We start from the raw sequence: 27999 nt of genomic DNA, 5'->3' as shown, positions 1-27999 counted from the left end.
TTTGGTGATGTAGACAGTAAATGAACTATTGGGAATTCAGCTGAGAACCCATTTTAAGAGACTTATATTAGGCAATGAAGAAAGTGGTGTAGAAATCATTTTTATTTATTTTTGTTTTTTATTTATCAGGTATAGGAAGAAAACATCACTGATCAATAAATCTGACTCATACACAGAAGGTAAGGTCTACTATTTAGTGAGCAAGCTGTGTGATATTAGGTATCATTGCATTGTTAAAGAATGCACCACACTGTATGATGCTGCTGATTACTTACTGTCTAATATATATTTATATATATATATATTTTTTGCACTATGTACTGATAAAGAGTTTTATGATATAATGCCCAATCAAGCCTAAACTATGCATTTACAATAATATTTTACATCCCAAATTATCCTGGAGAGTGTACGGGATAGGGAAGTGAAGGAGGTACTTGCCGAATGTGGCTCACCAGTGTTTGGTATGCAGGGCCATAACAGGAGGGTGGGACTGTGGCTAGGCAGTGGGTGAGATGGATGGGGTCTGGGTGAGATGAATGCGGTGTGGGTAGGTTTAGGTGAGTTGTGGGTGGGCTAGAGCAGTCCCTGGAAAAGAATCTCCATGACACTCACACATTATCTGGGATAGTTGGGAGAAATGCAAAATATATACGGTATTGTGTATTGGAGAATGAATAACTATAATATGATAATGAACACTGTATAATGATAGGCATGTGTAAAAAACATAATTTATGTAAGAACTTATCTGATAAATTCATTTCTTTCAAATTGGCAAGAGTCCATGAGCTAGTGACGTATGGGATATACATTCCTACCAGGAGGGGCAAAGTTTCCCAAACCTCAAAATGCCTATAAATACACCCCTCACCACACCCACAATTCAGTTTAACGAATAGCCAAGAAGTGGGGTGATAAGAAAGTAGCGAAAGCATCAACAAGGAATTGGAATAATTGTGCTTTATACAAAAAATCATAACCACCACAAAAAAGGGTGGGTCTCATGGACTCTTGCCAATATGAAAGAAATTAATTTATCATGTAAGTTCTTACATAAATTATGTTTTCTTTCATGTAATTGGCAAGAGTCCATGAGCTAGTGACGTATGGGATAGCAAATACCCAAGATGTGGAACTCCACGCAAGAGTCACTAGAGAGGGAGGGATAAAATAAAGACAGCCAATTACGCTGAAAAAACAATCCACAACCCAAATCAAAAGTTTTAATCTTTATAATGAAAAAAGCTGAAATTATAAGCAGAAGAATCAGACTGAAACAGCTGCCTGAAGTACTTTTCTACCAAAAACTGCTTCTGAAGAAGAAAAAACATCAAAATGGTAGAATTTAGTAAAAGTATGCAAAGAAGACCAAGTTGCTGCTTTGCAAATCTGATCAACAGAAGCTTCATTCTTAAAAGCCCAGGAAGTAGAAACTGACCTTGTAGAATGAGCCGCAATCCTTTGAGGCGAGGATTTACCCGACTCCACATAAGCATGATGAATCAAAAGCTTTAATCAAGACGCCAAAGAAATAGCAGAACCCTTCTGACCTTTCCTAAAACCAGAAAAGATAACAAATAGACTAGAAGTCTTACTGAAATCTTAGTAGCTTCAACATAATATTTCAAAACTCTGACCACATCCAAAGAATGTAAGGATATTTCCAAAGAATTCTTAGGATTTAGGACACAAGGAAGGAACAATAATTCCTCTATTAATGTTGTTAGAATTCACAACTTGAGGTAAAAGTTTAAATAAAGACAGCAAAAACCGCCTTATCCTGATGGAAAATCAGAAAAGGAGACTCACAAGAAAGAGCAGATAATTCAAAAACTCTTCTAGCAGAAGAGATGGCCAAAAGGAACAATACTTTCCATGAAAGTAATTTAATGTCCAAAGAATGCATATGCTCAAACGGAAGAGCCTGTTAAGCCCTCAGAACCAAATTAAGACTCCAAGGAGGAGAAATTGGCTTAATGACAGGCTTGATACGAACCAAAGCCTGAACAAAACAATGAATATCAGAAAGATTAGCAATTTTTTTCTGTGAAAGAGCAGAGATTTGTCCTTTCAAGGAACTTGCAGACAAAACCTTATGAAGAAACTATAAAATCCTAGGAATTCTAAAAGAATGCCAAGAGAAATTATGAGAAGAGCATCATAAGATGTAAGTCTTCCAAACTCGATAATAAATCTTTCTAGACACAGATTTACGAACCTGCAACATAGTATTAATCACTGAGTCAGAGAAACCTCTATGACTAAGCACTAAGCGTTTTAATTTCCATACCATCAAATTTAATAATTTGATTTCCTGACGGAAAAAAACGAATCTTAAGGTCTGGCCTAAATGGAAGTGACCAAGGTTGGCAACTGGACATCCGAACAAGAACCATATACCAAAACCTGAGCAGCCGTGCTGGAGCCACCAGCAGCACAAACGATTGCTCTATGATGATTTTGAAAAATCACTCTTAAAAAGAAGAACCAGAAGGAGCAAAAATATAGGCAGATTGATAACTCCAAGGAAGTGTCAATGCATACACTGCTTCCGCCTGAGGATCCCCGGACCTGAATAGGTACCTGGGAAGTTTTCTTGTTTAGATGAGATGCCATCAGAACTATTACTGGAAACCCTCACATCTGAACAATTTGAAAAAACACATCTGGGTAAAGAGACCATTCTCCCGGATGTAAAGCTTGATTGACAGAGATAATCCGCTTCCCAATTGTCTAAACCTGGGATATGGACCGCAGAAATTAGACAGGAGCTGGATTTAGCCCAAGCAAGTATCCAAGATACTTCTTTCACAGCCTAAGGACTGAGAGTCCCACCCTGATGATTGACATACGCCACAGTTGTGACATTGTCTGTCTGAAAAACAATAACGTCTCTCTCTTCAAAAAAGAAGCCACAACTGACGAACTCTGAGAATGCACGGAGTTCCAAAATATTGAATGGTAATCTCGCCTCCTGAGATTTCCAAACCCCCTTGTGCTGACAGAGATCCCCAGACAGCCTCCCAACCTAAAAGACTCGCATCTGTAGTGATCAAGTTCCAGGTTGGATGAATCGAAGAGACCCGTAGAACTATATGATGGTGATCTAACCACCAAGTCAAAGATAGTTGAACACTGGAATTCAAAGATATTAAAAATGATATCCTAGAATCCCTGCACCATTAATTCAGCATAAAAAACTGGAAAGGTTTCATATGAAAATGAGCAAAGGGAATCGAATCCAATGCTGCAGCCATGAGACCTAAAACTTCCATGCATATAGCTACTGAAGGAAATAATAGAGACTGAAGGTTCCGACAAACTGAACCCAATATAATTGTCTCCTGTCTGTTAGAGACAAAGACATTGACACAATCTATCTGGAAACCTAAAAAAGGTGACCCTTGTCTGAGCAACCAAGGATCTTTTGATAAAAAGATCCTCCAACCATGTCTTAGAAGAAACAACAAAAGTTGAATCGTATGAGATTATGGAGAACAAAAAGACTGTGCCAGTACCACAAGATCATCCAAATAAGGAAACACTGAGAACCTTGAAAAGATTCTCAGAGCTGTCGCTGGACCAGAAGGAAAAGCAACAAACTGGTAATGCTTGTCATAAAAAGAGAATCTCAGAAAATGAAAATAATCTGAATGAAAACAGAAAAAGATATGCATCTATTGTATCTATTGTAAACAAATAATGCCCTTACTGACCAAAAAGGCAGAATTTGACCATATAAACACCATTCTGAAAGAAGGAACTCTTATATGACAAATCAAAAAGATTTTCTATCTTTGGGACAATGAATAGTTTTGAACAAAACCCCAAACCCTGTTCCTGAAATGGAACTGGTATGAATACCCCAGATAACTCCAGGTCTGAGCAGCGCCTTGAGACCCCAACGGGTAACCAGCCGCGCCTCACAAGTACCCAACACATACAGGTCTGAAACATACTTCAGAAAAGTGTGAGCCTATACTGGAATAGCTGGAATATGCTAGAGAGAACAAAACTTCTCACAGGCGGTTTCACTCTGAATCCTATTCAGTACCCCAATCTAAGAAGTTTGGACCAAATTGAACCAAACAAATTTTAAAAAGTCTTAACCTGCCCCTTACCAGCTAAGCTGGAATAAAAAACCGCACCTACATGCAAATTTGGGGGGCTGACTTTGATCTTGTAAATAGCTTAAATTCATTCCATGTTGAAGAAAGCTTCCAATTATAAACATGTTACTTGGAGAAGAATTAGGATTCCGTTCCTTATTAAGAACAAACTAATATAAGCTTAAGATTTACTCTTAGAACTCAATCTTTAAGCAACAAAAATTCCCTTCCCCAGAGTAACAGTTTGAAAAAATTGAATCCAATTGTGAACCAAATAATTGATTACCTTGGAAAAAAAAGAAATATGGATTTTAGAAATCAAATTAGCATTCCAAGATTAAATCACAAAGTTCTTCTAGCTAAAAATAGTTAAAGACATAGATTTAACCTCAATTGTGAAAATATCAAAAAAAATACGACACAAATGAAATTATTAGCATGTTGATCAACTTAACAATGCTAAAACAAATCATAATCCGATACTTGTTGCACTAAAGTATCCAACCAGAAAGTTGAAGCCTTTGCAACATCAGCCAAATAAATTGCAGGCCTAAGAAAAGGACCTGAAATAAAATATTTTTCCTTAAATAAGATATAAGTTTCCCATCTGAAGGAAAAAAATAAATACTATTTTCTATAGGAATAGTATTATGTTTAGCAAGAGTAGAGATAGCCCCATTTAACTTTGGGGATCTTTCCTCAAAACTTTAAACTAACTGCCGGCAAAGGATACAATTTAAAAACCTTAAAGAAGGAATAAAAGAAGTCCCAGGCCTATTCCATTCCCTAGTATCATGAACTGGGGAAAAAAACTCTCAAGAAACCACAGGAGGTTAATGAGCAGAATTTAAATGTTAGCTAGCTTTAAATCAAAAGAACTAGACTCCTCAATATCCAATATAATCAACACCTTTTCAACAACGAATGTACTCTATTTAAAATTAAAAAAGTAGATTTGTTAGTGTCAAATATCTGATGACGTATATTCTAAATGAGAAAAAACATTATCAGAGAAGGATAATTTAGTATGTTGTCGGTCATTTGAAAATTCATCAACTAAATGAGAAGTTTAAACAAGACCTATAAATTTTATTAGAAGGCGGGATGTCAGACAAAGCCTTTAGGATAGAATCAGAAAAACATTCTCATAGATTCCTAGGTATATCTTGTACATTTAGATGTAAAAAGAATAGCAATAGATAATGCATAAATACTAATGGACTCTGCATGTAAAAGTTTATCATGATAACTTATTACAAACCATAGCTAAAGATAAAATTCATAACACTAAAATAAATGAACTTAGCTTTGGTAGGACTGATATCAGTCATCAGGAATCCAACAGTATTTTCTGATACAGGAACAGTTTTTGGAATATCTTGCAATATGTAATAGAAAAACAACATATAAAGCAAAATTATCAAATTCCTTAAATGACAGTTTCAGGAATGGGAAAAAATGCAAACAGAACAAGCCTCTAGAAACCAGAAGCAACTAAAAAGTGAGACTTAAATAATGTAAAAAAACTGGCGCCAAGTATGACGCCCACATATTTTTTGGCACCAAAAACGCCTGTAACAAACACGAGAGTCAAAAATGACGCAACTACGTGAAAACTTCCGGCGTCAACTACGACGCCGGAAATTATGTCATTGACGTCAGACAAACGTCAATCTCGCACCAAAAAAGTCTTGCGCCAAAAATGACGCAATAAATTCTAGCATTTTTTGCACCCGCGAGCCTAACAGCCCGCAGTTTAAAGGAAAAAAAGTCAATTGAAAATTTTAGGTAAGAAAAATATTTCATTCATATGCATTTTCCCAAAAAATGAAACTGACAGTCTGAAAGAAGGAAAATAAACTGATTGACCTGAATCATGGCAAATATAAGTATAAAACATATATTTAGAACTTTACATATAAAGTGCCAAACCATAGCAGAGAGTGTCATAAATAAAAATAAGACTTACTTACCCAAAGACACTCATCTACATAAAGTAGATAGCCAAACCAGTACTGAAACGAGAATCAGTAGAGGTAATGGTATATAAGAGTATATTGTCGATCTGAAAAGGGAGGTAGGAGAAGAAATCTCTACGACCGATAACAGAGAACCTATGAAATAGATCCCCTAGATGAAGACCATGGTATTCAAATAGGCAATACTCTCTTCACATCCCTCTGACATTCACTGCACTCTGAAAGGAAAACCGGGCTTCAACCTGCTGCGAAGCGCATATCAACGTAGAATCTAGCACAAACTTACTTCACCACCTCCATGGGAGGCAAAATTTGTAAAACTGAATTGTGGGTGTGGTGAGGGGTGTATTTATAGGCATTTTCAGGTTTGGGAAACTTTGCCCCTCCTGGTAGGAATGTATATCCCATATGTCACTAGCTCATGGACTCTTGCCAATTACATGAAAGAAAGAAAAAAATCCCTCATCACCCCACTGGGAGAGTAATCAGTGCTATTGTCTCCTGTTTTTACATAACTTTTCTGCAGAAAAAAAAAATTGTTGCCCATATTTTCAGTGTAGGTGGGGATCCAACAGGCAAAAACAGCTATTTCAAATAACAAATGATGGTAAAGAAGCCGTTTCCAAACATTTAAACACACTGCAGCAGGTGAAATGGACCACTGGAAACACATTATGGGCTAGATTATGAGCAGAGCGCTAACTGTTGCGTGCAAGTGATATCAGGTTTTTTCGGCACGAGACAGAAATAGCACACATATTACCAGCTGAAAGTAAATGTGTTCACTTGAGCGCAATCGCGATTTACGCTAATTGGGTTAGAGCGACATTAGAGCTTGTGTAAAGGGTAGGGGAGGAAAAAAAGCTGCATTAAAAACAACATAAATACATTTAAAAGTACAGCAACACTCATATAAACACTATCTGATAAAAAAAAAATATTTAAAAAGGTAAGGGCTCAAAGGTATATGTTATAAGGTGGATATGTCTAAATATGTGTGTGTAATATATATATATATATATATATATATATATATATATATATACACAGTATATAATGTATTTATATATGTGTACATATGTATTTAAGTATTTGTGTTTTACTGTATATGTACTATACATATTTCACATTCCAATGTTATTTACTTACCTGATAATGTACCTAAATTGCGACCCCAGATGCGCGTTACGCATATTTTACATTGCTATGTTCTGCAAATAGAAAATAATGTACTTTTTATTATTAAATATATATCTGATACCGTTAATGTAAAATAGATATCTATACCTATATATCTTTAAAAATAGATAAAACATATATATGTATGTATTTACAATAATTATAACATTTTTCTGTGTGAAGAACATTGGAATGTGAAATATTCATAGTTGCTGTCGGGTTATTGACCGAGTGTTAGGTTGTTTTTTTTTTTACTGCGCTCTTCAATGATTTCTATGTGGACAAGTTAACACTGTCACGATATTTCGTTAGTGTCTGGTTTCAGTCGCTGGCAAACGTTTTACTTTCAACTTGTAATGCATGCGCTACCCGACCCGTGCAAAAAGCCTCCATCTAATTAAGTTTACGCTCCAGCAGGATAAATAAATAGCACTCCGCTCGTAATCTAGCCCGAGTTAGGAAGAAAATGTACCTTTTAAACTGGCATTAACAGAATTTCTTGTTTTTCACTTTACCCATATTTTTCCCTGTATATTTATACACAAACACATCAATATCCTACTCCTCTGCCATTGTATTGCACTGTAGGGCCCTAACAATCATGTATTCGGCTCTGAGGGATACTGAAATAATAATATTAATCCTTGAATAGGAGAGAGAAACTGATCTTGATGCGTATAGAAGGGCCTATATGAGTCATAAGCTCCACTAACCGTTCTCTTGCAGTCACACACGGTTTTATGTCATATTATGCAAAATGTATATCCTAGTAACCAGGAACAATAAGGATCTAAACAAACATGTGTGACATGCATTTTTATCCCTATTTCTGTGAGAACTCATTTACAGAAAGTCTTGTTTTAAATGGAACTAAATACCTTCTTCTACATGCACTTAATAAACAACAATTAATTACTTGTGCTGCCCTAGGCACTAGAAAATCTGCTGCCTTCCAGAACGCCCACCTCCATCTATTCTAGATATGTTTTTCCTCGTATATTTCTCAACACCAGAAGTCATAAATGCATGGAAGGGGGTTGCTGATTAGTGGTAAAATAAATAATTTGGAGAATATAGGAGTGGGAAGAACCAACCCTCAGAACGTTTTGCAGTCCTATGCATCCTGCTGCCCTAGGTACCGACCTAGTTCGCCTACACATAGGATTGCCACCTCTGCCATATTTTCCCGGACACTTATGAGTAACACATGTTTCTGTGTATGCAGGAAGGAACATGAATAGTGCTGTCCAGGGTCACTATTCATGTGCTGTTCAGGTGTACAATGCATGTTGCCCTCTGCACACCCTGCCGCATGTGTAACTCATAAGTGTCCAGGAAACATGCCTGAGGTGGCAACCCTACCTACACCACTGGTTTTCAAACCTGTCCTCAGACCTCCCTAACAGGCCAGATTTTCAGGATATCTGAGCTAGAGCACAGGTGAAATAATCAGCTGATTAGTAAACATTGTGACTTTACCTGCTCTCACCCAAGGTAATCCTGAAAATCTGGCCTGTTAGGGAGGTTTGAAGACAGGTTTGAAAACTAGTGGCCTACACCAAAATTCACCTATGAGCACCATACATGCACTTGGCAGTTGCTCAAGTGTTTTCACCCTACAAACACATCAGTCTGTGTATCTGCAAACTCCAATATTTGTTCCTTGGTGGAGATTGAGCTAATCTCAGAGATAATTACATACAGATAGAGGTATTGTATTTATGTTTATTAATAATAGATTCCTAGGTTGTAAGACATTTCTAATTCAAAGCCAAAAACACATTTAAAGTGTTGGTAAAGTAACTTTTATTTACATAATTGTAAAGCTTAAAGGGATATGAAACCCCAAATTTTCCTTTAATGATTCAGACAGAGCATGGGATCTTAAACAACTTTCTAATTTTCTTCTATTATCAATAGTTCTTTGTTCTCTTGGTATCTTTTCTTAAAAAGCAGGTATGTGTGCATAGGAGCTGGCCCATTTTTGGAGCACTTTATGGCAGCAGATTTGCAAGAAAGTTGTCCATTTGCACTAGATCTCAGCACTATTTCCTACCATATAGTGCTCCATATACCTACCTAGGTATCTCTTCAACAAAGAATATTATGGGAACAAAGCAAATTTAATAATAGATAAATTATAATAATAAAAGAAGTAAAGTGGAAACTTTTTTAAAATGGTATGCTCTGTCTGAATGACAAAATATTTTTTTTGTTTCATATCCCTTTAAGATAAATAATAATAATAATAGATCATAATAAATATAATGGTAACATGCAACCTAAATGCAATATTTATTAATAAACTGTTGTTCTTTTGTTGGTTTTAATTAACTCTCCACCCCTGGCCACCACTCAGAGCGTTTTTTTCTACTCCTTTAACAAGTGGGTGGTATAGCGAATAGGAACCGTATTATCCATATTATGTATTTCTACAGCAGTGTGCTTTTGTACTACTGTAGTCCCGAGAGATTTGCTATCTCTGTAAGTTTGCATTGCTCATTTTTGATGGTGAGCTTGTCTATGAGAAGATAAAACGCTGTTTAAAGGGACGTGAATTTCACATTTTTACTTTTATAATTCAGCCATCTTTAAACAACTTTTCAATGTACTTCTATGATCAGTTTTGCCTCATTCTCTTGGTATCCTTTATTGAAGGAGCAGCAATGCTCTACTGGGAACTAGCTGGATACATTGGTAAGCCAATGAAAAAAGGCATATATGTACAGCCACCAATCAGTAGCTAGCTTCCAGTGCCTACCTCGGTATGCTTTTAAAAAAAGGATAACAAGAAACTGAATAAATTAGACAATATAAATCAATTGGAAAGTTATTTAAAATTGTATTTTCTATCTAAATTATAAAAACATAATTTATGTAAGAACTTACCTGATAAATTCATTTCTTTCATATTAACAAGAGTCCATGAGCTAGTGACGTATGGGATATACATTCCTACCAGGAGGGGCAAAGTTTCCCAAACCTTAAAATGCCTATAAATACACCCCTCACCACACCCACAAATCAGTTTAACGAATAGCCAAGAAGTGGGGTGATAAGAAAAAAAGTGCGAAGCATATAAAATAAGGAATTGGAATAATTGTGCTTTATACAAAAAAATCATAACCACCACAAAAAAGGGTGGGCCTCATGGACTCTTGTTAATATGAAAGAAATGAATTTATCAGGTAAGTTCTTACATAAATTATGTTTTCTTTCATGTAATTAACAAGAGTCCATGAGCTAGTGACGTATGGGATAATGACTACCCAAGATGTGGATCTTTCCACACAAGAGTCACTAGAGAGGGAGGGATAAAATAAAGACAGCCAATTCCTGCTGAAAATAATCCACACCCAAAATAAAGTTTAACGAAAAACATAAGCAGAAGATTCAAACTGAAACCGCTGCCTGAAGAACTTTTCTACCAAAAACTGCTTCAGAAGAAGAAAATACATCAAAATGGTAGAATTTAGTAAAAGTATGCAAAGAGGACCAAGTTGCTGCTTTGCAGATCTGGTCAACCGAAGCTTCATTCCTAAACGCCCAGGAAGTAGATACTGACCTAGTAGAATGAGCTGTAATTCTCTGAGGCGGAATTTTACCCGACTCAACATAGGCAAGATGAATTAAAGATTTCAACCAAGATGCCAAAGAAATGGCAGAAGCTTTCTGGCCTTTCCTAGAACCGGAAAAGATAACAAATAGACTAGAAGTCTTACGGAAAGATTTCGTAGCTTCAACATAATATTTCAAAGCTCTAACAACATCCAAAGAATGCAACGATTTCTCCTTAGAATTCTTAGGATTAGGACATAATGAAGGAACCACAATTTCTCTACTAATGTTGTTGGAATTCACAACTTTAGGTAAAAATTCAAAAGAAGTTCGCAACACCGCCTTATCCTGATGAAAAATCAGAAAAGGAGACTCACAAGAAAGAGCAGATAATTCAGAAACTCTTCTAGCAGAAGAGATGGCCAAAAGGAACAAAACTTTCCAAGAAAGTAATTTAATGTCCAATGAATGCATAGGTTCAAACGGAGGAGCTTGAAGAGCTCCCAGAACCAAATTCAAACTCCAAGGAGGAGAAATTGACTTAATGACAGGTTTTATACGAACCAAAGCTTGTACAAAACAATGAATATCAGGAAGAATAGCAATCTTTCTGTGAAAAAGAACAGAAAGAGCGGAGATTTGTCCTTTCAAAGAACTTGCGGACAAACCCTTATCTAAACCATCCTGAAGAAACTGTAAAATTCTCGGAATTCTAAAAGAATGCCAAGAAAAATGATGAGAAAGACACCAAGAAATATAAGTCTTCCAGACTCTATAATATATCTCTCGAGATACAGATTTACGAGCCTGTAACATAGTATTAATCACGGAGTCAGAGAAACCTCTTTGACCAAGAATCAAGCGTTCAATCTCCATACCTTTAAATTTAAGGATTTCAGATCCGGATGGAAAAAAGGACCTTGCGACAGAAGGTCTGGTCTTAACGGAAGAGTCCATGGTTGGCAAGATGCCATCCGGACAAGATCCGCATACCAAAACCTGTGAGGCCATGCCGGAGCTATTAGCAGAACAAACGAGCATTCCCTCAGAATCTTGGAGATTACTCTTGGAAGAAGAACTAGAGGCGGAAAGATATAGGCAAGATGATACTTCCAAGGAAGTGATAATGCATCCACTGCCTCCGCCTGAGGATCCCGGGATCTGGACAGATACCTGGGAAGTTTCTTGTTTAGATGAGAGGCCATCAGATCTATCTCTGGGAGCCCCCACATTTGAACAATCTTTCCTAGAACCGGAAAAGATAACAAATAGACTAGAAGTCTTACGGAAAGATTTCGTAGCTTCAACATAATATTTCAAAGCTCTAACAACATCCAAAGAATGCAACGATTTCTCCTTAGAATTCTTAGGATTAGGACATAATGAAGGAACCACAATTTCTCTACTAATGTTGTTGGAATTCACAACTTTAGGTAAAAATTCAAAAGAAGTTCGCAACACCGCCTTATCCTGATGAAAAATCAGAAAAGGAGACTCACAAGAAAGAGCAGATAATTCAGAAACTCTTCTAGCAGAAGAGATGGCCAAAAGGAACAAAACTTTCCAAGAAAGTAATTTAATGTCCAATGAATGCATAGGTTCAAACGGAGGAGCTTGAAGAGCTCCCAGAACCAAATTCAAACTCCAAGGAGGAGAAATTGACTTAATGACAGGTTTTATACGAACCAAAGCTTGTACAAAACAATGAATATCAGGAAGAATAGCAATCTTTCTGTGAAAAAGAACAGAAAGAGCGGAGATTTGTCCTTTCAAAGAACTTGCGGACAAACCCTTATCTAAACCATCCTGAAGAAACTGTAAAATTCTCGGAATTCTAAAAGAATGCCAAGAAAAATGATGAGAAAGACACCAAGAAATATAAGTCTTCCAGACTCTATAATATATCTCTCGAGATACAGATTTACGAGCCTGTAACATAGTATTAATCACGGAGTCAGAGAAACCTCTTTGACCAAGAATCAAGCGTTCAATCTCCATACCTTTAAATTTAAGGATTTCAGATCCGGATGGAAAAAAGGACCTTGCGACAGAAGGTCTGGTCTTAACGGAAGAGTCCATGGTTGGCAAGATGCCATCCGGACAAGATCCGCATACCAAAACCTGTGAGGCCATGCCGGAGCTATTAGCAGAACAAACGAGCATTCCCTCAGAATCTTGGAGATTACTCTTGGAAGAAGAACTAGAGGCGGAAAGATATAGGCAAGATGATACTTCCAAGGAAGTGATAATGCATCCACTGCCTCCGCCTGAGGATCCCGGGATCTGGACAGATACCTGGGAAGTTTCTTGTTTAGATGAGAGGCCATCAGATCTATCTCTGGGAGCCCCCACATTTGAACAATCTGAAGAAATACCTCTGGGTGAAGAGACCATTCGCCCGGATGCAACGTTTGGCGACTGAGATAATCCGCTTCCCAATTGTCTACACCTGGGATATGAACCGCAGAGATTAGACAGGAGCTGGATTCCGCCCAAACCAAAATTCGAGATACTTCTTTCATAGCCAGAGGACTGTGAGTCCCTCCTTGATGATTGATGTATGCCACAGTTGTGACATTGTCTGTCTGAAAACAAATGAACGATTCTCTCTTCAGAAGAGGCCAAAACTGAAGAGCTCTGAAAATTGCACGGAGTTCCAAAATATTGATCGGTAATCTCACCTCCTGAGATTCCCAAACTCCTTGTGCCGTCAGAGATCCCCACACAGCTCCCCAACCTGTGAGACTTGCATCTGTTGAAATTACAGTCCAGGTCGGAAGAACAAAAGAAGCCCCCTGAATTAAACGATGGTGATCTGTCCACCACGTTAGAGAGTGTCGAACAATCGGTTTTAAAGATATTAATTGATATATCTTCGTGTAATCCCTGCACCATTGGTTCAGCATACAGAGCTGAAGAGGTCGCATGTGAAAACGAGCAAAGGGGATCGCGTCCGATGCAGCAGTCATAAGACCTAGAATTTCCATGCATAAGGCTACCGAAGGGAATGATTGAGACTGAAGGTTTCGACAAGCTGTAATCAATTTTAGACGTCTCTTGTCTGTTAAAGACAGAGTCATGGACACTGAATCTATCTGGAAACCCAGAAAGGTTACCCTTGTTTGAGGAATCAAAGAACTTTTTGGTAAATTGATCCTCCAACCATGATCTTGAAGAAACAACACAAGTCGATTCGTATGAGACTCTGCTAAATGTAAAGACTGAGCAAGTACCAAGATATCGTCCAAATAAGGAAATACCACAATACCCTGTTCTCTGATTACAGACAGAAGGGCACCGAGAATCTTTGTGAAAATTCTTGGAGCTGTAGCAAGGCCAAACGGTAGAGCCACAAATTGGTAATGCTTGTCTAGAAAAGAGAATCTCAGGAACTGATAATGATCTGGATGAATCGGAATATGCAGATATGCATCCTGTAAATCTATTGTGGACATATAATTCCCTTGTTGAACAAAAGGCAATATAGTCCTTACAGTTACCATCTTGAACGTTGGTATCCTTACATAACGATTCAATAATTTTAGATCCAGAACTGGTCTGAAGGAATTCTCCTTCTTTGGTACAATGAAGAGATTTGAATAAAACCCCATCCCCTGTTCCGGAACTGGAACTGGCATAATTACTCCAGCCAACTCTAGATCTGAAACACAATTCAGAAATGCTTGAGCTTTCACTGGATTTACTGGGACACGGGAAAGAAAAAATCTCTTTGCAGGAGGTCTCATCTTGAAACCAATTCTGTACCCTTCTGAAACAATGTTCTGAATCCAAAGATTGTGAACAGAATTGATCCAAATTTCTTTGAAAAAACGTAACCTGCCCCCTACCAGCTGAACTGGAATGAGGGCCGTACCTTCATGTGAACTTAGAAGCAGGCTTTGCCGTTCTAGCAGGCTTGGATTTATTCCAGACTGGAGATGGTTTCCAAACTGAAACTGCTCCTGAGGACGAAGGATCAGGCTTTTGTTCTTTGTTGAAACGAAAGGAACGAAAATGATTGTTAGCCCTGTTTTTACCTTTAGATTTTTTATCCTGTGGTAAAAAAGTTCCTTTCCCACCAGTAACAGTTGAAATAATAGAATCCAACTGAGAACCAAATAATTTGTTTCCCTGGAAAGAAATGGAAAGTAGAGTTGATTTAGAAGCCATATCAGCATTCCAAGTCTTAAGCCATAAAGCTCTTCTGGCTAAGATAGCCAGAGACATAAACCTAACATCAACTCTAATAATATCAAAAATGGCATCACAGATAAAATTATTAGCATGCTGGAGAAGAATAATAATATCATGAGAATCACGATTTGTTACTTGTTGCGCTAGAGTTTCCAACCAAAAAGTTGAAGCTGCAGCAACATCAGCCAATGATATAGCAGGTCTAAGAAGATTACCTGAACACAGATAAGCTTTTCTTAGAAAAGATTCAATTTTTCTATCTAAAGGATCCTTAAACGAGGTACCATCTGACGTAGGAATGGTAGTACGTTTAGCAAGGGTAGAAATAGCCCCATCAACTTTAGGGATTTTGTCCCAAAATTCTAACCTGTCAGGCGGAACAGGATATAATTGCTTAAAACGTTTAGAAGGAGTAAATGAATTACCCAATTTATCCCATTCTTTGGAAATTACTGCAGAAATAGCATTAGGAACAGGAAAAACTTCTGGAATAACCGCAGGAGCTTTAAAAACCTTATCCAAACGTATAGAATTAGTATCAAGAGGACTAGAATCCTCTATTTCTAAAGCAATTAGTACTTCTTTAAGTAAAGAGCGAATAAATTCCATCTTAAATAAATATGAAGATTTATCAGCATCAATCTCTGAGATAGAATCCTCTGAACCAGAAGAGTCCAAAGAATCAGAATGATGGTGTTCATTTAAAAATTCATCTGTAGAGAGAGAAGATTTAAAAGACTTTTTCCGTTTACTAGAAGGAGAAATAACAGACAAAGCCTTCTTTATGGATTCAGAAACAAAATCTCTTATGTTATCAGGAACATTCTGCACCTTAGATGTTGAGGGAACTGCAACAGGCAATGGTACATTACTAAAGGAAATATTATCTGCTTTAACAAGTTTGTCATGACAATTATTACAAACAACAGCTGGAGGAATAGCTACCAAAAGTTTACAGCAGATACACTTAGCTTTGGTAGATCCAGCAGGCAGTGATTTTCCTGTAGTATCTTCTGGCTCAGATGCAATGTGAGACATCTTGCAATATGTAAGAGAAAAAACAACATATAAAGCAAAATAGATCAAATTCCTTATAAGACAGTTTCAGGAATGGGAAAGAATGCCAAATATCAAGCTTCTAGCAACCAGAAGCAAATGAAAAATGAGACTGAAATAATGTGGAGACAAAAGCGACGCCCATATTTTTTAGCGCCAAATAAGACGCCCACATTATTTGGCGCCTAAATGCTTTTGGCGCCAAAAATGACGCCACATCCGGAACGCCGACATTTTTGGCGCAAAATAACGTCAAAAAATGACGCAACTTCCGGCGACACGTATGACGCCGGAAACGGAAAAGAATTTTTGCGCCAAAAAAGTCCGCGCCAAGAATGACGCAATAAAATGAAGCATTTTCAGCCCCCGCGAGCCTAACAGCCCACAGGGAAAAAAGTCAAATTTTTGAGGTAAGAAAAATATGATAATTCAATGCATAATCCCAAATATGAAACTGACTGTCTGAAAATAAGGAAAGTTGAACATTCTGAGTCAAGGCAAATAAATGTTTGAATACATATATTTAGAACTTTATAAATAAAGTGCCCAACCATAGCTTAGAGTGTCACAGAAAATAAGACTTACTTACCCCAGGACACTCATCTACATGTTTGTAGAAAGCCAAACCAGTACTGAAACGAGAATCAGTAGAGGTAATGGTAAATATAAGAGTATATCGTCGATCTGAAAAGGGAGGTAAGAGATGAATCTCTACGACCGATAACAGAGAACCTTATGAAATAGACCCCGTAGAAGGAGATCACTGCATTCAATAGGCAATACTCTCCTCACATCCCTCTGACATTCACTGCACGCTGAGAGGAAAACCGGGCTCCAACTTGCTGCGGAGCGCATATCAACGTAGAATCTAGCACAAACTTACTTCACCACCTCCCTTGGAGGCAAAGTTTGTAAAACTGATTTGTGGGTGTGGTGAGGGGTGTATTTATAGGCATTTTAAGGTTTGGGAAACTTTGCCCCTCCTGGTAGGAATGTATATCCCATACGTCACTAGCTCATGGACTCTTGTTAATTACATGAAAGAAAAAAATATTTTGGTTTCATGTCCCTTTAACCAAACTTAAAGGGACTTTATTATTATTAATAATAAATAATAATAATACTCTATTTCATTAGAACATTTTATTTTGAAACCAATTATTTCTGTGTTTAACTCCTGCAAATCCTCCTAATCTATGTTTAATTTTCTAGTGGAATTACACGCTGAAGTCTGCTATGCAGAATGTCTCCTACAAAGAGCAGCCCTGATCTTTTTGCAGGTAAGTGTATCTATTATATGTAACCTGCTGACTGACACACATGAAAATGCCAAAGTTTTATCTCCAAAACGCTATTGCTTGGTGTCATTAGAATGCTATTGCTTGCTCTATACTTCTGCATAGTACAGGACTGACAAGTATATTATATTATATTACGAAAGAGGTTTGCGAGTGTTATTGCTGAGTTGTAGAATGACATGTTTCTTCATATAACATAGGTTTGCTACCCCGTGACTTGTCTTTACTGTTGTTTTATTAGTGCACATTTCTGTAAATTCTATTATTGGTTCACTATTGCTCATAAATTGCATTCACACCCATAATTTATGACTGGCATTATTATTATTACAGACCAGCTGATTATGTGATTTTGTTGTTGTTTTTTAATTGCTTGGGTACAAATTGCTTAGCTCAAAAATTTCGCCATAAGCACATCTGTGTAGTAGCAACTAGATTTATCTTTTTTCCTCGATCTGGCAGAATTTATGAGGGCTTAGATTTTGTGATTGGGTAAGTGTGCTGTGTAGTTAGCTTTATCTTTCAGATGCTTTTTTTAAATTATTATTATTTCATGATTCAGATAGAGAATACCATTTTAAACACCTTTCCAATTTACTTCTATTATCAAATTTGCTTCATTCTCTTGGTATCCTTTGTTGAATAAGCAGCGTTGCAGTACTGAAAGTAGCTGAAAATGATGGGTGAGCTAATGAGGAGGTATATATGTGCAGTCACCAAAAAGCTCCCAGTAGTGAATTGCTGCTCCCAAATCTATCTAGATGTGCTTTTCAACAAAGGATACCAAGGGAACAAACAAATGAGATAATACAAGTAAATTGGAAAGTTGTTTACAATTTATGTTCAATCTGAATCATGAAATAAAAAAATGTGGGTTTCATGGCTCTTTAATGAATTAGCACATGTCCGTTTATCTGTATAGAGGATGCCATTTTATAATTAATGACAATGAAAAACTATCGGCTAGATTACGAGTTTTTGTCGGTATGGCTTGCGGGGATAACTAGCAGTTTCTGCTCACCACTCACCTACAGACAACGCTGGTATTACGGGTTTTTACAAACTCTGCGTTAGCCGCAGAAAAGTGAGCAGAGAGCAAAATTTTGCTCCACATCTCACCTCAATACCAGCGCGCTTACGGTAGCGGTGAGCTGGCAAAACGTGCTCATGCACGATTTCCCCATAGGAATCAATGGGGAAATTCGGCTGAAAAAAAAACCTAACACCTGCAAAAAAGCAGCGTTCAGCTCCTAACGCAGCCCCATTGATTCCTATGGGAAAATACTTTTTATGTCTACACCTAACACCCTAACATGAACCCGAGTCTAAACACCCCTAATCTTACACTTATTAACCCCTAATCCGCCGCCCCCGACATCGCCACCACCTGCATTATATTATTAACCCCTAATCTGCCACTCCAGACACCGCCGCCACCTACATTATACTTATGGACCCCTAATCTGCTGCACCCAACATCGCCGACACCTACATACTATTTATTAACCCCTACTCTGCCGCCCCCAATGTCGCCGCAACCTAACTACAATTATTAACCCCTAATCTGCCACATACAACGTTGCCGCCACTATATTAAAGTTCTTAAAAGCCAATAGAATACGAGCTCAATCCTATTGGCTGATTGGATCAGCCAATAGGATTTTTTCTACCTTCATTCCGATTGGCTGATAGAATCCTATCAGCCAATTGGAATTGAAGGGACGCCATCTTGGATGACGTCACTTAAAGGTACCGTCATTTAGTCGTCATATGAAGACAGAAGAGGATGCTCCGCGTCGGATGTCTTGAAGATGGACCCGCTCCGCTCCGCTCCGGATGGATGAAGATAAAAGAAGCCGCCTCGATGAAGACTTCTGCCCGTCTGGAGGACCTCTTCTTCCCGGGTTGGATGAAGACTTCTGCCCGTCTGGAGGCCCACTTCTGCCCGGTTGGGTGAAGATGTCTCAAGGTAGGGTGATCTTCAAGGGGTTAGTGTTAGGTTTTATTAAGGGGGGATTGGGTGGATTTTAGAGTAGGGTTGGGTGTGTGGGTTGTAATGTTGGGGGGGTATTGTATTTTTTTACAGGTAAAAGAGCTGATTACTTTGGGGCAATGCCCTGCAAAAAGCCCTTTTAAGGGCTATTTGTAATTTAGTATACGGTAGGGATTTTTATTATTTTGGGGGGCTTTTTTATTTTGTTAGGGGGATTAGATTAGGTGTAATTAGTTTTAAAAAATTGTAATTATTTTATTATTTTCTGTAATTTAGTGGGGGGGGGGGTTTCGCATAATTTAGATAATTGTATTTAATTGTAGTTAGTGTAGGGAATTAATTTAAATATATAGTGTAGTGTTTAAGTAGGTGTAATTGTAACTTATGTTAGATTTTATTTTACAGGTAAATTTGTCTTTATTTTAGCTAGGTAGTTATTAAATAGTTAATAACTATTTAATAACTATTCTACCTAGTTAAAATAAATACAAAGTTGCCTGTAAAATAAAAATAAACCCTAAGCTAGATACATTGTAACTATTAGTTATATTGTAGCTAGCTTAGGGTTTATTTTACAAGTAAGTGTTTAGTTTTAAATAGGAATAATTTATTTAATTGTAGTAATTTTATTTAGATTTATTTAAATTATATTAAAGTTAGGGGGGGTTAGGGTTAGACTTAGGTTTAGGGGTTAATACATTTAATATAGTTGCTGCGAAGTTGTGGATTAGGGGTTAATAAATGTAGGTAGGTGTCGGCAATGTTAGGGACGGCAGATTAGTGGTTAATATTATTTAAATAGTGTTTGCGAGGCGGGAGTGCGGCGGTTTAGGGGTCAATATATTTATTAAAGTCGCAGCTATGTCCGGTTGGCAGATTAGGGGTTAAACATTTTATTTAAGTGTTTGCAATGTGGCGGGGCCTCGGTTTAGGGGTTAATAGGTAGTTTATGGGTGTTAGTGTACTTTTTATCACTAGTTAAGAGTTATATGTTACGGCGTTAGCCCATAAAACTCTTAACTACTGACTTTTAAATGCGGTACCAGTCTTGACAGGAGAGGCTGTACTGCTCACTTTTTCCAAGACTCGTAATACCGGCGTTAGGCAAATCCCATTGAAAATATGGGATACGCTATTGACGTAAGTGGATTTGCGGTATGTTCGAGTCGGGGGAAAAAAGTGAGCGGTACACCTGTACCTGCAAGACTCTTAATACCAGCGGGCGTTGAAAAGCAGCGTTGGGACCTCTCAACGCTGCTTTTTAACCCTAACGCAAGACTCGTAATCTAGCCGTATGTGTTTAAACACTGCAAAGAAATTCAACATATGGTTAAAGTACTGCTTGGCCCCGCAAAGGACCACTGGTTTCAAGCGAAAACTACTTCTGATCCAATCAGCAGTGCTAGTCGCAAGACCCCTGAGAGAGTACTATAAAATGTTACACTTTGTATTATACTTTCATTATGTATTTTGTCCCTTTTTCCTGTAATTTAACTTTAAAATGAAAGACTTTCCATTTCTTGTTAGAAATGAAAGTGCAGACTCCAGTCTTAACACTGCTATATTCCACACACTCATTGGCTGCACACTCTAGTGGCTTATTTATAGCTGTCTCTGATTGGCCTTAGCAGAGAAGGAAACCTAGGTTACAACATTGCAGCGCCCTTTCCTTTATAGACACTAAAACTTTACTTATTTCAAGTTTTCAACAACTCATTTATTTATTTGTTTTTTTTAACCCCTTAACCACCAACAACGTACAGGGTACGTCCTACAAAAAACGGTCTTTTTTTAAAGGAGTTTCAAGAGGTAGAAGCGATCCTGATCGCTTCCAGCTGCTTTCAGGGTATTGCAGTGATGCCTTGATATTGAGGCATCGGGCAATACCCTTTACTAACCATCTGATGCAGAGAGAGCCACTCTGTGGCCCTCTCTGCATCGGCCAGCGATGGTGCCGATCGTTGGTGGGTGGGAGCCATTGCAAGGAGGTGGGTGGGCAGCCATCACTGGAGGATATCCGGCAGAGGGGGGTGGGATTGCGTGTAGGGGCGCCGACAGGTGTGCGCGGGAGCGGGTGGGAGCGCTACACTATGGGACAAAGTGTAAAGGGAAGGAGGAGGGGGGAAATTTTATCTAAGGGATCTGGGAGGGGGTGGGGGGTAGGTTAGTGAGGGGGGGGCAGCTATACTACAGAAAAATTGTGTTCTTTTGTTTTTTTTTTAAAAAAGCTAATTATATGACAAACTGGGTACTGGCAGTACGCAAGATGGCAGCAAATAGGTAGAGGGGGGAGGGTTAGAGAGCTGTATTGGGGGGGATCAGGGAGGTTGGGGGCTAAGGAGGGAACCTACAAGGCAGAATTTAAATTTAAAAAATTGTATAAATAAATTAAAAAAAATACTTTTATTTAGTACTGGCAGACTTTCTGCCAGTACTTAAGATGGTGGGGACAATTGTGGGGTGGGGGAGGTAAGAGAGCTGTTTGGGAGGGATCAGGGGGTGGGATGTGTCAGGTGGGAGGCTGATCTCTACACTAAAGCTAAAATTAACCCTTACAAGCTCCCTAATTAACCCCTTCACTGCTGGGCATAATACTTGTGTGGTGCGCAGCTGCATTTAGCGGCCTTCTAATTACCAAAAAGCAACGCCAAAGCCATATATGTCTGCTATTTCTTAACAAAGGGGATCCCAGAGAAGCATTTACAACCATTTGTGACATAATTGCACACACTGTTTGTAAATAATTTCAGTGAGAAACCTAAAGTTTGTGATTAAAGTGAACGATTTGATCGCATTTGGTAGTGAAATGATGGCATGAAATATACCAAAATGGGCGTAGATCAATACTTTTGGTTGTCTACTAAAAAAACATATATAAATGTCAAGGGATATTCAGGGATTCCTGACAGAATGATATCAGTGTCCCAATGTAACTAGCGCTAATTTTGAAAAAAAGTGATTTGGAAATAGCAAAGTGCTACTTGTATTTATTGCCCTATAACTTGCAAAAAAGCAAAGAACATGTAAACATTGGGTATTTCTAAACTCAGGACAAAATTTAGAAACTATGGGTGTTTTTTGGTGGTTGTAGATGTATAACAGATTTTGGGGGTCAAAGTTTAGAAAAAAGTGTTTTTTTTATTTCTTCATCATATATTTTTTTTATAGTAAATTACAAGATATGAATGAAGATGAAAATAATGGTATCTTTAGAAAGTCCATTTAATGGCGAGAAAAATGGTATATAATATGTGTGGGTACAGTAAATAAATAAGAGGAAAATTACAGCTAAACACAAACACTGCAGAAATGTAAAAAATAGCCCTGGTCTCAAGAGGTTAGAAAATTGAAAAATGCTCTGGTCACTAAGGGGTTAAATATATCTGCTTATTCTCAGACTAATCTCTGTTTTGACTATATCATTCTATCTATTATGTATTTATGATTTAATGTCCCTTTAATATCTTTTGGATTTTGGGATTATAGAAGCCACTAAAATGCACTGTACTATTTTGCGTTTGGCACTATTTGTACATTATTCGTGCCCTGTGGCATGGTGCATTAACCTGTTGGATTTACACATTTGCAGATGGATAAGCGCTGCATGGCAGTGTTAGCATACCTCACAACATTTCCAGAGGATGAGAGGTGAGGTAGACTTGTGGGTGGCGAGTCACCAGTGTTTTGTGGACAGGGCAGCAACAAGAGGGACAGGGCCACTGGTGTGCCATGGCAGGATCAGATATGTTGTGATGGGTGAGATTGGGCAGAGTCCTGTGTGTCATGTGGCAAGTTTTACTTATTTTTAAATAACATTGTAATGATTTTCAGACTCTTAACCAAGCCCCAAAGTTTTAGATGTATACAGATTCCTGCTTGCTCCTGTTTGTATAATGAGTATTTTCATATGCAAAGGAGGGTCTGCTCTCATCCCCTTTCATTGGGTGTTCCAGCCTAACCTTATCAACAGTGCTAAACTGGAAGCTTCTAAGTAAGTTTTTAAAAGGTTTTATACTGGATTTTTATATTAGTATCTGTGCATATTCTTCTTTATATTAGTGTCTATTACATGCAATTATATGAAAATTGGTGTATTACTGTCCTTTTAAACATACCAAGGAACGTTTATTCTAGAAATCAACCACTCTTTCTGTAAAGACTTGCTTCCTCGAATAACTCCTGAACATACTACCCTTTAACTTGTGATCACTATCCCTTGTACTGGTGTTGCTGTTTTGGATGGTAAACAAGTTTACATCATCCACTTAATTACATCACATGATATATATGAAAGGCTTATATCATGTCACTACTCTCCCCTTTCTCCTGTAAACTATACTTGTGTAAATGTTCAACGGTTTCTAGATCTTACAAAGCGTTATATATTTAGTTTTGTAGCTTACTGAGTCTAACTACTAATGAATAGAAAAATGTCAGGGTTTATGTGCTCTGTTAAAGGGACAGTCTAGGCCAAAATAAACTTTCATGATTCAGATAGAGCATGTAATTTTAAACAATTTTCCAATTTACTTTTATCACCAATTTTGCTTTGTTCTCTTGGTATTCTTAGTTGAAAGCTTAACCTAGGAGGTTCATATGCTAATTTCTTAGACCTTGAAGCCCACCTCTTTCAGATTTCATTTTAACAGTTTTTCACCACTAGAGGGTGTTAGTTCACGTATTTCATATAGATAACACTGTGCTCATGCACGAGAAGTTATCTGGGAGCAGGCACTGATTGGCTAGACTGCAAGTCTATCAAAAGAACTGAAAAAAGGGGCAGTTTGCAGAGGCTTAGATACAAGGTAATCACAGAGGTTAAAAGTATATTATTATAACTGTGTTAATTATGCAAAACTGGGAAATGGGTAATAAAGGGATTATCTATCTTTTAAAAAAACAAAAATTCTGGTGTAGACTGTCCCTTTAACAGAAATTCTAAAAATGAACTGTGCTACAAAATCAAAACTTGGATGAAGAGGTCTAGTCTTAGTATTTCACTTGGCCTAGGATTTCATTTGTGTTTGACCTTTTTAATATCGTCAGTTTTATTTTGTTTCAGGGGATGCAAATACAGGATTTTGTGTTCCTGTGAAAGAACCTAGATGTGACATTAAAGGGACCTAGTGCTCAAAAACTTTTGTATGAAATTATTTTAAGTTCTTTAAAGTGATGGTGGTCTAGCTATACAGCACTCACACATTTTTTTTTTTTTTTGCAACTGATCAATTAAACTCCAGCTAAAATGTTAACATTTTAAACTAACAGGAAGTGCATGTTTGTGTAGAACTAAGTGTCAGGACTCTGCTGCTCATTGGTTGATAAGGACAGCTCACAAAGAAAATCATGGTTTTGTTGAGCTCAAAAAATCATCTACACTGTAATACATTTTGTAAAAAAACGGCTACAAAACACCTCAACTATTTTCTGGCCCAAAACAACTAGACCCCCAACTAGTTAACGTTAAGAGAAATATACAGAGATGAAGAGAAGACCAGATATGGTCACTTTTATTAACCTATAAAAAATAAAAATACATAACTACTAACTGACTTTTTTTTTTTACAAAGTCAACTTCTAATGCAAAAAAAAAAAAATTAGTAAGTTCAGTGCCTAGCAACTCCCTGGCGGAACCTAACAATATTTAGCCACAAATCAGCAAGCACTACCCAGGCGCTGAACCACAAATGGGCTGGCTCCTAAGCTTTACATTCCTGCTTTTCAAATGAAGATGGCAAGAGAACGAAGAAAAAATGACAATAGGAGTACATTAGAGCATGCAATTTTAAACTTTCTATCTGAATCATGAAAGAAAAAAATTGGACTTAGTGTACCTTTAACACCCCAGAGCTCCACGGCCACTACAATGGTAAATAACTCTAAGCGGGTAAGGTATCTAGTCCTGTTCCTTCTTCAGTACCACCTCCCAAGGGGGACATTACTAAATCAGGAATCGTGACCTCCTTGAATGGACCTACAGTGAGACCTAATGACATTTCTATGCCCAATTTCTCTCTGTCAACCTCCAGGATTTGGAAGGCCTACTTGTGACTCCCAGAACCCATTACAAAGCTGGCACTGGAATCCTAAAGTCCTCCTGAACAACAGATTTGCAGCTTCCCCATCAGGGTAGGCTGCCAACTATGACCTAAGGGGGACTTAAACAGTGTTGGCACCCTTGTTTGCAGCAATTCCATAAGATTATTTTTTACCTGCACTCCAATCTCTCCTACGCTGACACTTGAGCCCTTGATGCAGCCACACGCTAGACAGGAAAATGTGAGAATGGTGTGGGATAAGCGCTCCAGCAAAATAGAGCCAACCAGATTATTATATAGATAAAATGAAATAACAAGAGGACCCAATGATACTAAAAAATAAATTTATATAGCAATTTAGATGAATATCTTGTTAACGCATACAAAATATGTTAACATATAAACAATTACATAAGATGCCGGCATCAAAAACAGTAAAACAAACTGATCATATTAAAAAACAAGAAAAAACAGCCGATATAAAATTTATAAAAATTCACTGAGTATACCGTAAAATTATCTATGAATAAACTTGATAAAGGTAAATGGCTCTTAACACAGTAAACTTAACTCGGCTAAATGTTACCAGTATTTTGATTAAACAATGAGATGTTTGAACACAGTATTAGGTGGAGGCGTCTGATCTGTTCAGCCGTTAGGAGTAACTGTGAGTGATGGATCGTGAGGTGTGACGTCACGTCACCTGACTATTATATTTCCTCCAATCCCTATAGTAGGTTTGGACACAGCGAATTTGAAAATGTATCCAATTTTTATAGTTATATCAAAGTGTAGTTGATTGTGTGATAGTTAGTAGCAATACTTGCAAATGTCCAGTGTCCAATAATCTGTCCAGATTTTTTAGCAGCTCTGGATCCTATGAAATGTTAATCCGTTTTGTTTTATATCCGTTCTGGAACGTGAAACTTGTCTTTTTGAAGAAGCTCCTAAGCACTTAGTTGTTATCCACACTTTTTGTGTTGAATAGGGCTATAATGGGAGCAAAAAAGAAACGAAGGGGCACACAGGAATTATTCATACATCGATCTCAGTGTTAAATCAAGGAGATAGAAATGAACCTGTTTTTTGTGCCAATAGAACAATTCAGCAATTCAATAGCCTTAGTGGATAATTTGTTACACACAGGAATTATTCATATGTCCTCCCTCTATATTTATCATAGAGATAGGGATGAACCTGTGAATTGTAACACTATCAATAATAAATTCTTAAATGACAGGAGTAAGCAAATCTACGCGTTTCGACAGTGTTAGCTGCCTTTATCAAGATGCTTACTACATGAAGTTACTGCCTTTTTATAGGGAGTGTGTAATTGATGACAGGTGTTGTTAGAGAATAATCTAAATTAACCCTTCAATGTTTTTAAGGTAAATGCCTGGAGGTTAAATACATAGATAGAATAAGGTGCATTAAATAAGTGTTTGAATTTTTTTAAAAATATTCCATTTAATTTAACCCATTGGGTATTTTTAAAGTGAATGCCATTAAAGTTAAATACATAAATAAAACATGGTATAATAAATTGATGTTTAAATTTAAATTTAAAATTAAAAAACATTCCATCGTTTCATATTCAATGTCATGTAAATTTTATAGGAGAATATGAAGATAAGCATGAAGTTATGGTTGCCTATATCTCAGAATTGCACTGAAAAAATTGCAATTGCGTATAATAGCTTCCTTTTAAGCTATATATACACATCACATAATTACTTTATATTATATCTCTACCTCACTCCTTAGTATATAGGTAGCTGATTTTTATACACCATGAGCGCTTACCACAACTAGAGAACAACCTGATATTGCAACTTTGCAAGATTATTATAATAGAATGAAAACAACTGATGGAGCAATGTAAATCCATATATATAAATCTTTTTCATATATTGATTTTCAGGTAAAAAAAATTGCAATTTTTTCAGTGCAATTCTGAGATATAGGCAACCATAACTTCATGCTTATCTTCATATTCTCCTATAAAGTTTACATGACATTGAATATGAAACGATGGAATGTTTTTTAATTTTAAATTTAAATTTAAACATCAATTTATTATACCATGTTTTATTTATGTATTTAACTTTAATGGCATTCACTTTAAAAATACCCAATGGGTTAAATTAAATGGAATATTTTTTAAAAAATTCAAACACTTATTTAATGCACCTTATTCTATCTATGTATTTAACCTCCAGGCATTTACCTTAAAAACATTGAAGGGTTAATTTAGATTATTCTCTAACAACACCTGTCATCAATTACACACTCCCTATAAAAAGGCAGTAACTTCATGTAGTAAGCATCTTGATAAAGGCAGCTAACACTGCCGAAACGCGTAGATTTGCTTACTCCTGTCATTTAAGAATTTATTATTGATAGTGTTACAATTCACAGGTTCATCTCTATCTCTATGATAAATATAGAGAGAAGACATATGAATAATCCCTGTGTTTAAAAAATTATCCACTAAGGCTATTGAATTGCTGAATTGTTCTATTGGCACAAAAAACAGGTTCATTTCTATCTCCTTGATTTAACACTGAGATCGATGTATGAATAATTCCTGTG

At 37.1% G+C, this 27999-nt stretch overlaps 1 protein-coding gene across 1 annotated transcript in view; it reads left to right on the top strand.

Annotated features, from left to right (window-relative positions):
• The window catches only part of LOC128663510 (tetratricopeptide repeat protein 39A), a 224509-nt gene that overhangs the window by 37532 nt on the left and 158978 nt on the right, over positions 1-27999 (top strand). The window contains exons 4-5 of the mRNA XM_053717871.1: positions 130-179; positions 17291-17358. Of these exons, the coding sequence (XP_053573846.1) occupies positions 130-179; positions 17291-17358 (118 nt within the window). The remainder of the gene's footprint in view (positions 1-129; positions 180-17290; positions 17359-27999) is intronic.

This window comes from Bombina bombina, chromosome 6 (assembly GCF_027579735.1).
Source record: "Bombina bombina isolate aBomBom1 chromosome 6, aBomBom1.pri, whole genome shotgun sequence".
In the NCBI taxonomy this organism is placed as follows: Eukaryota; Metazoa; Chordata; class Amphibia; order Anura; family Bombinatoridae; genus Bombina; species Bombina bombina.
This window is presented reverse-complemented; position numbering and strand designations above follow the sequence as displayed.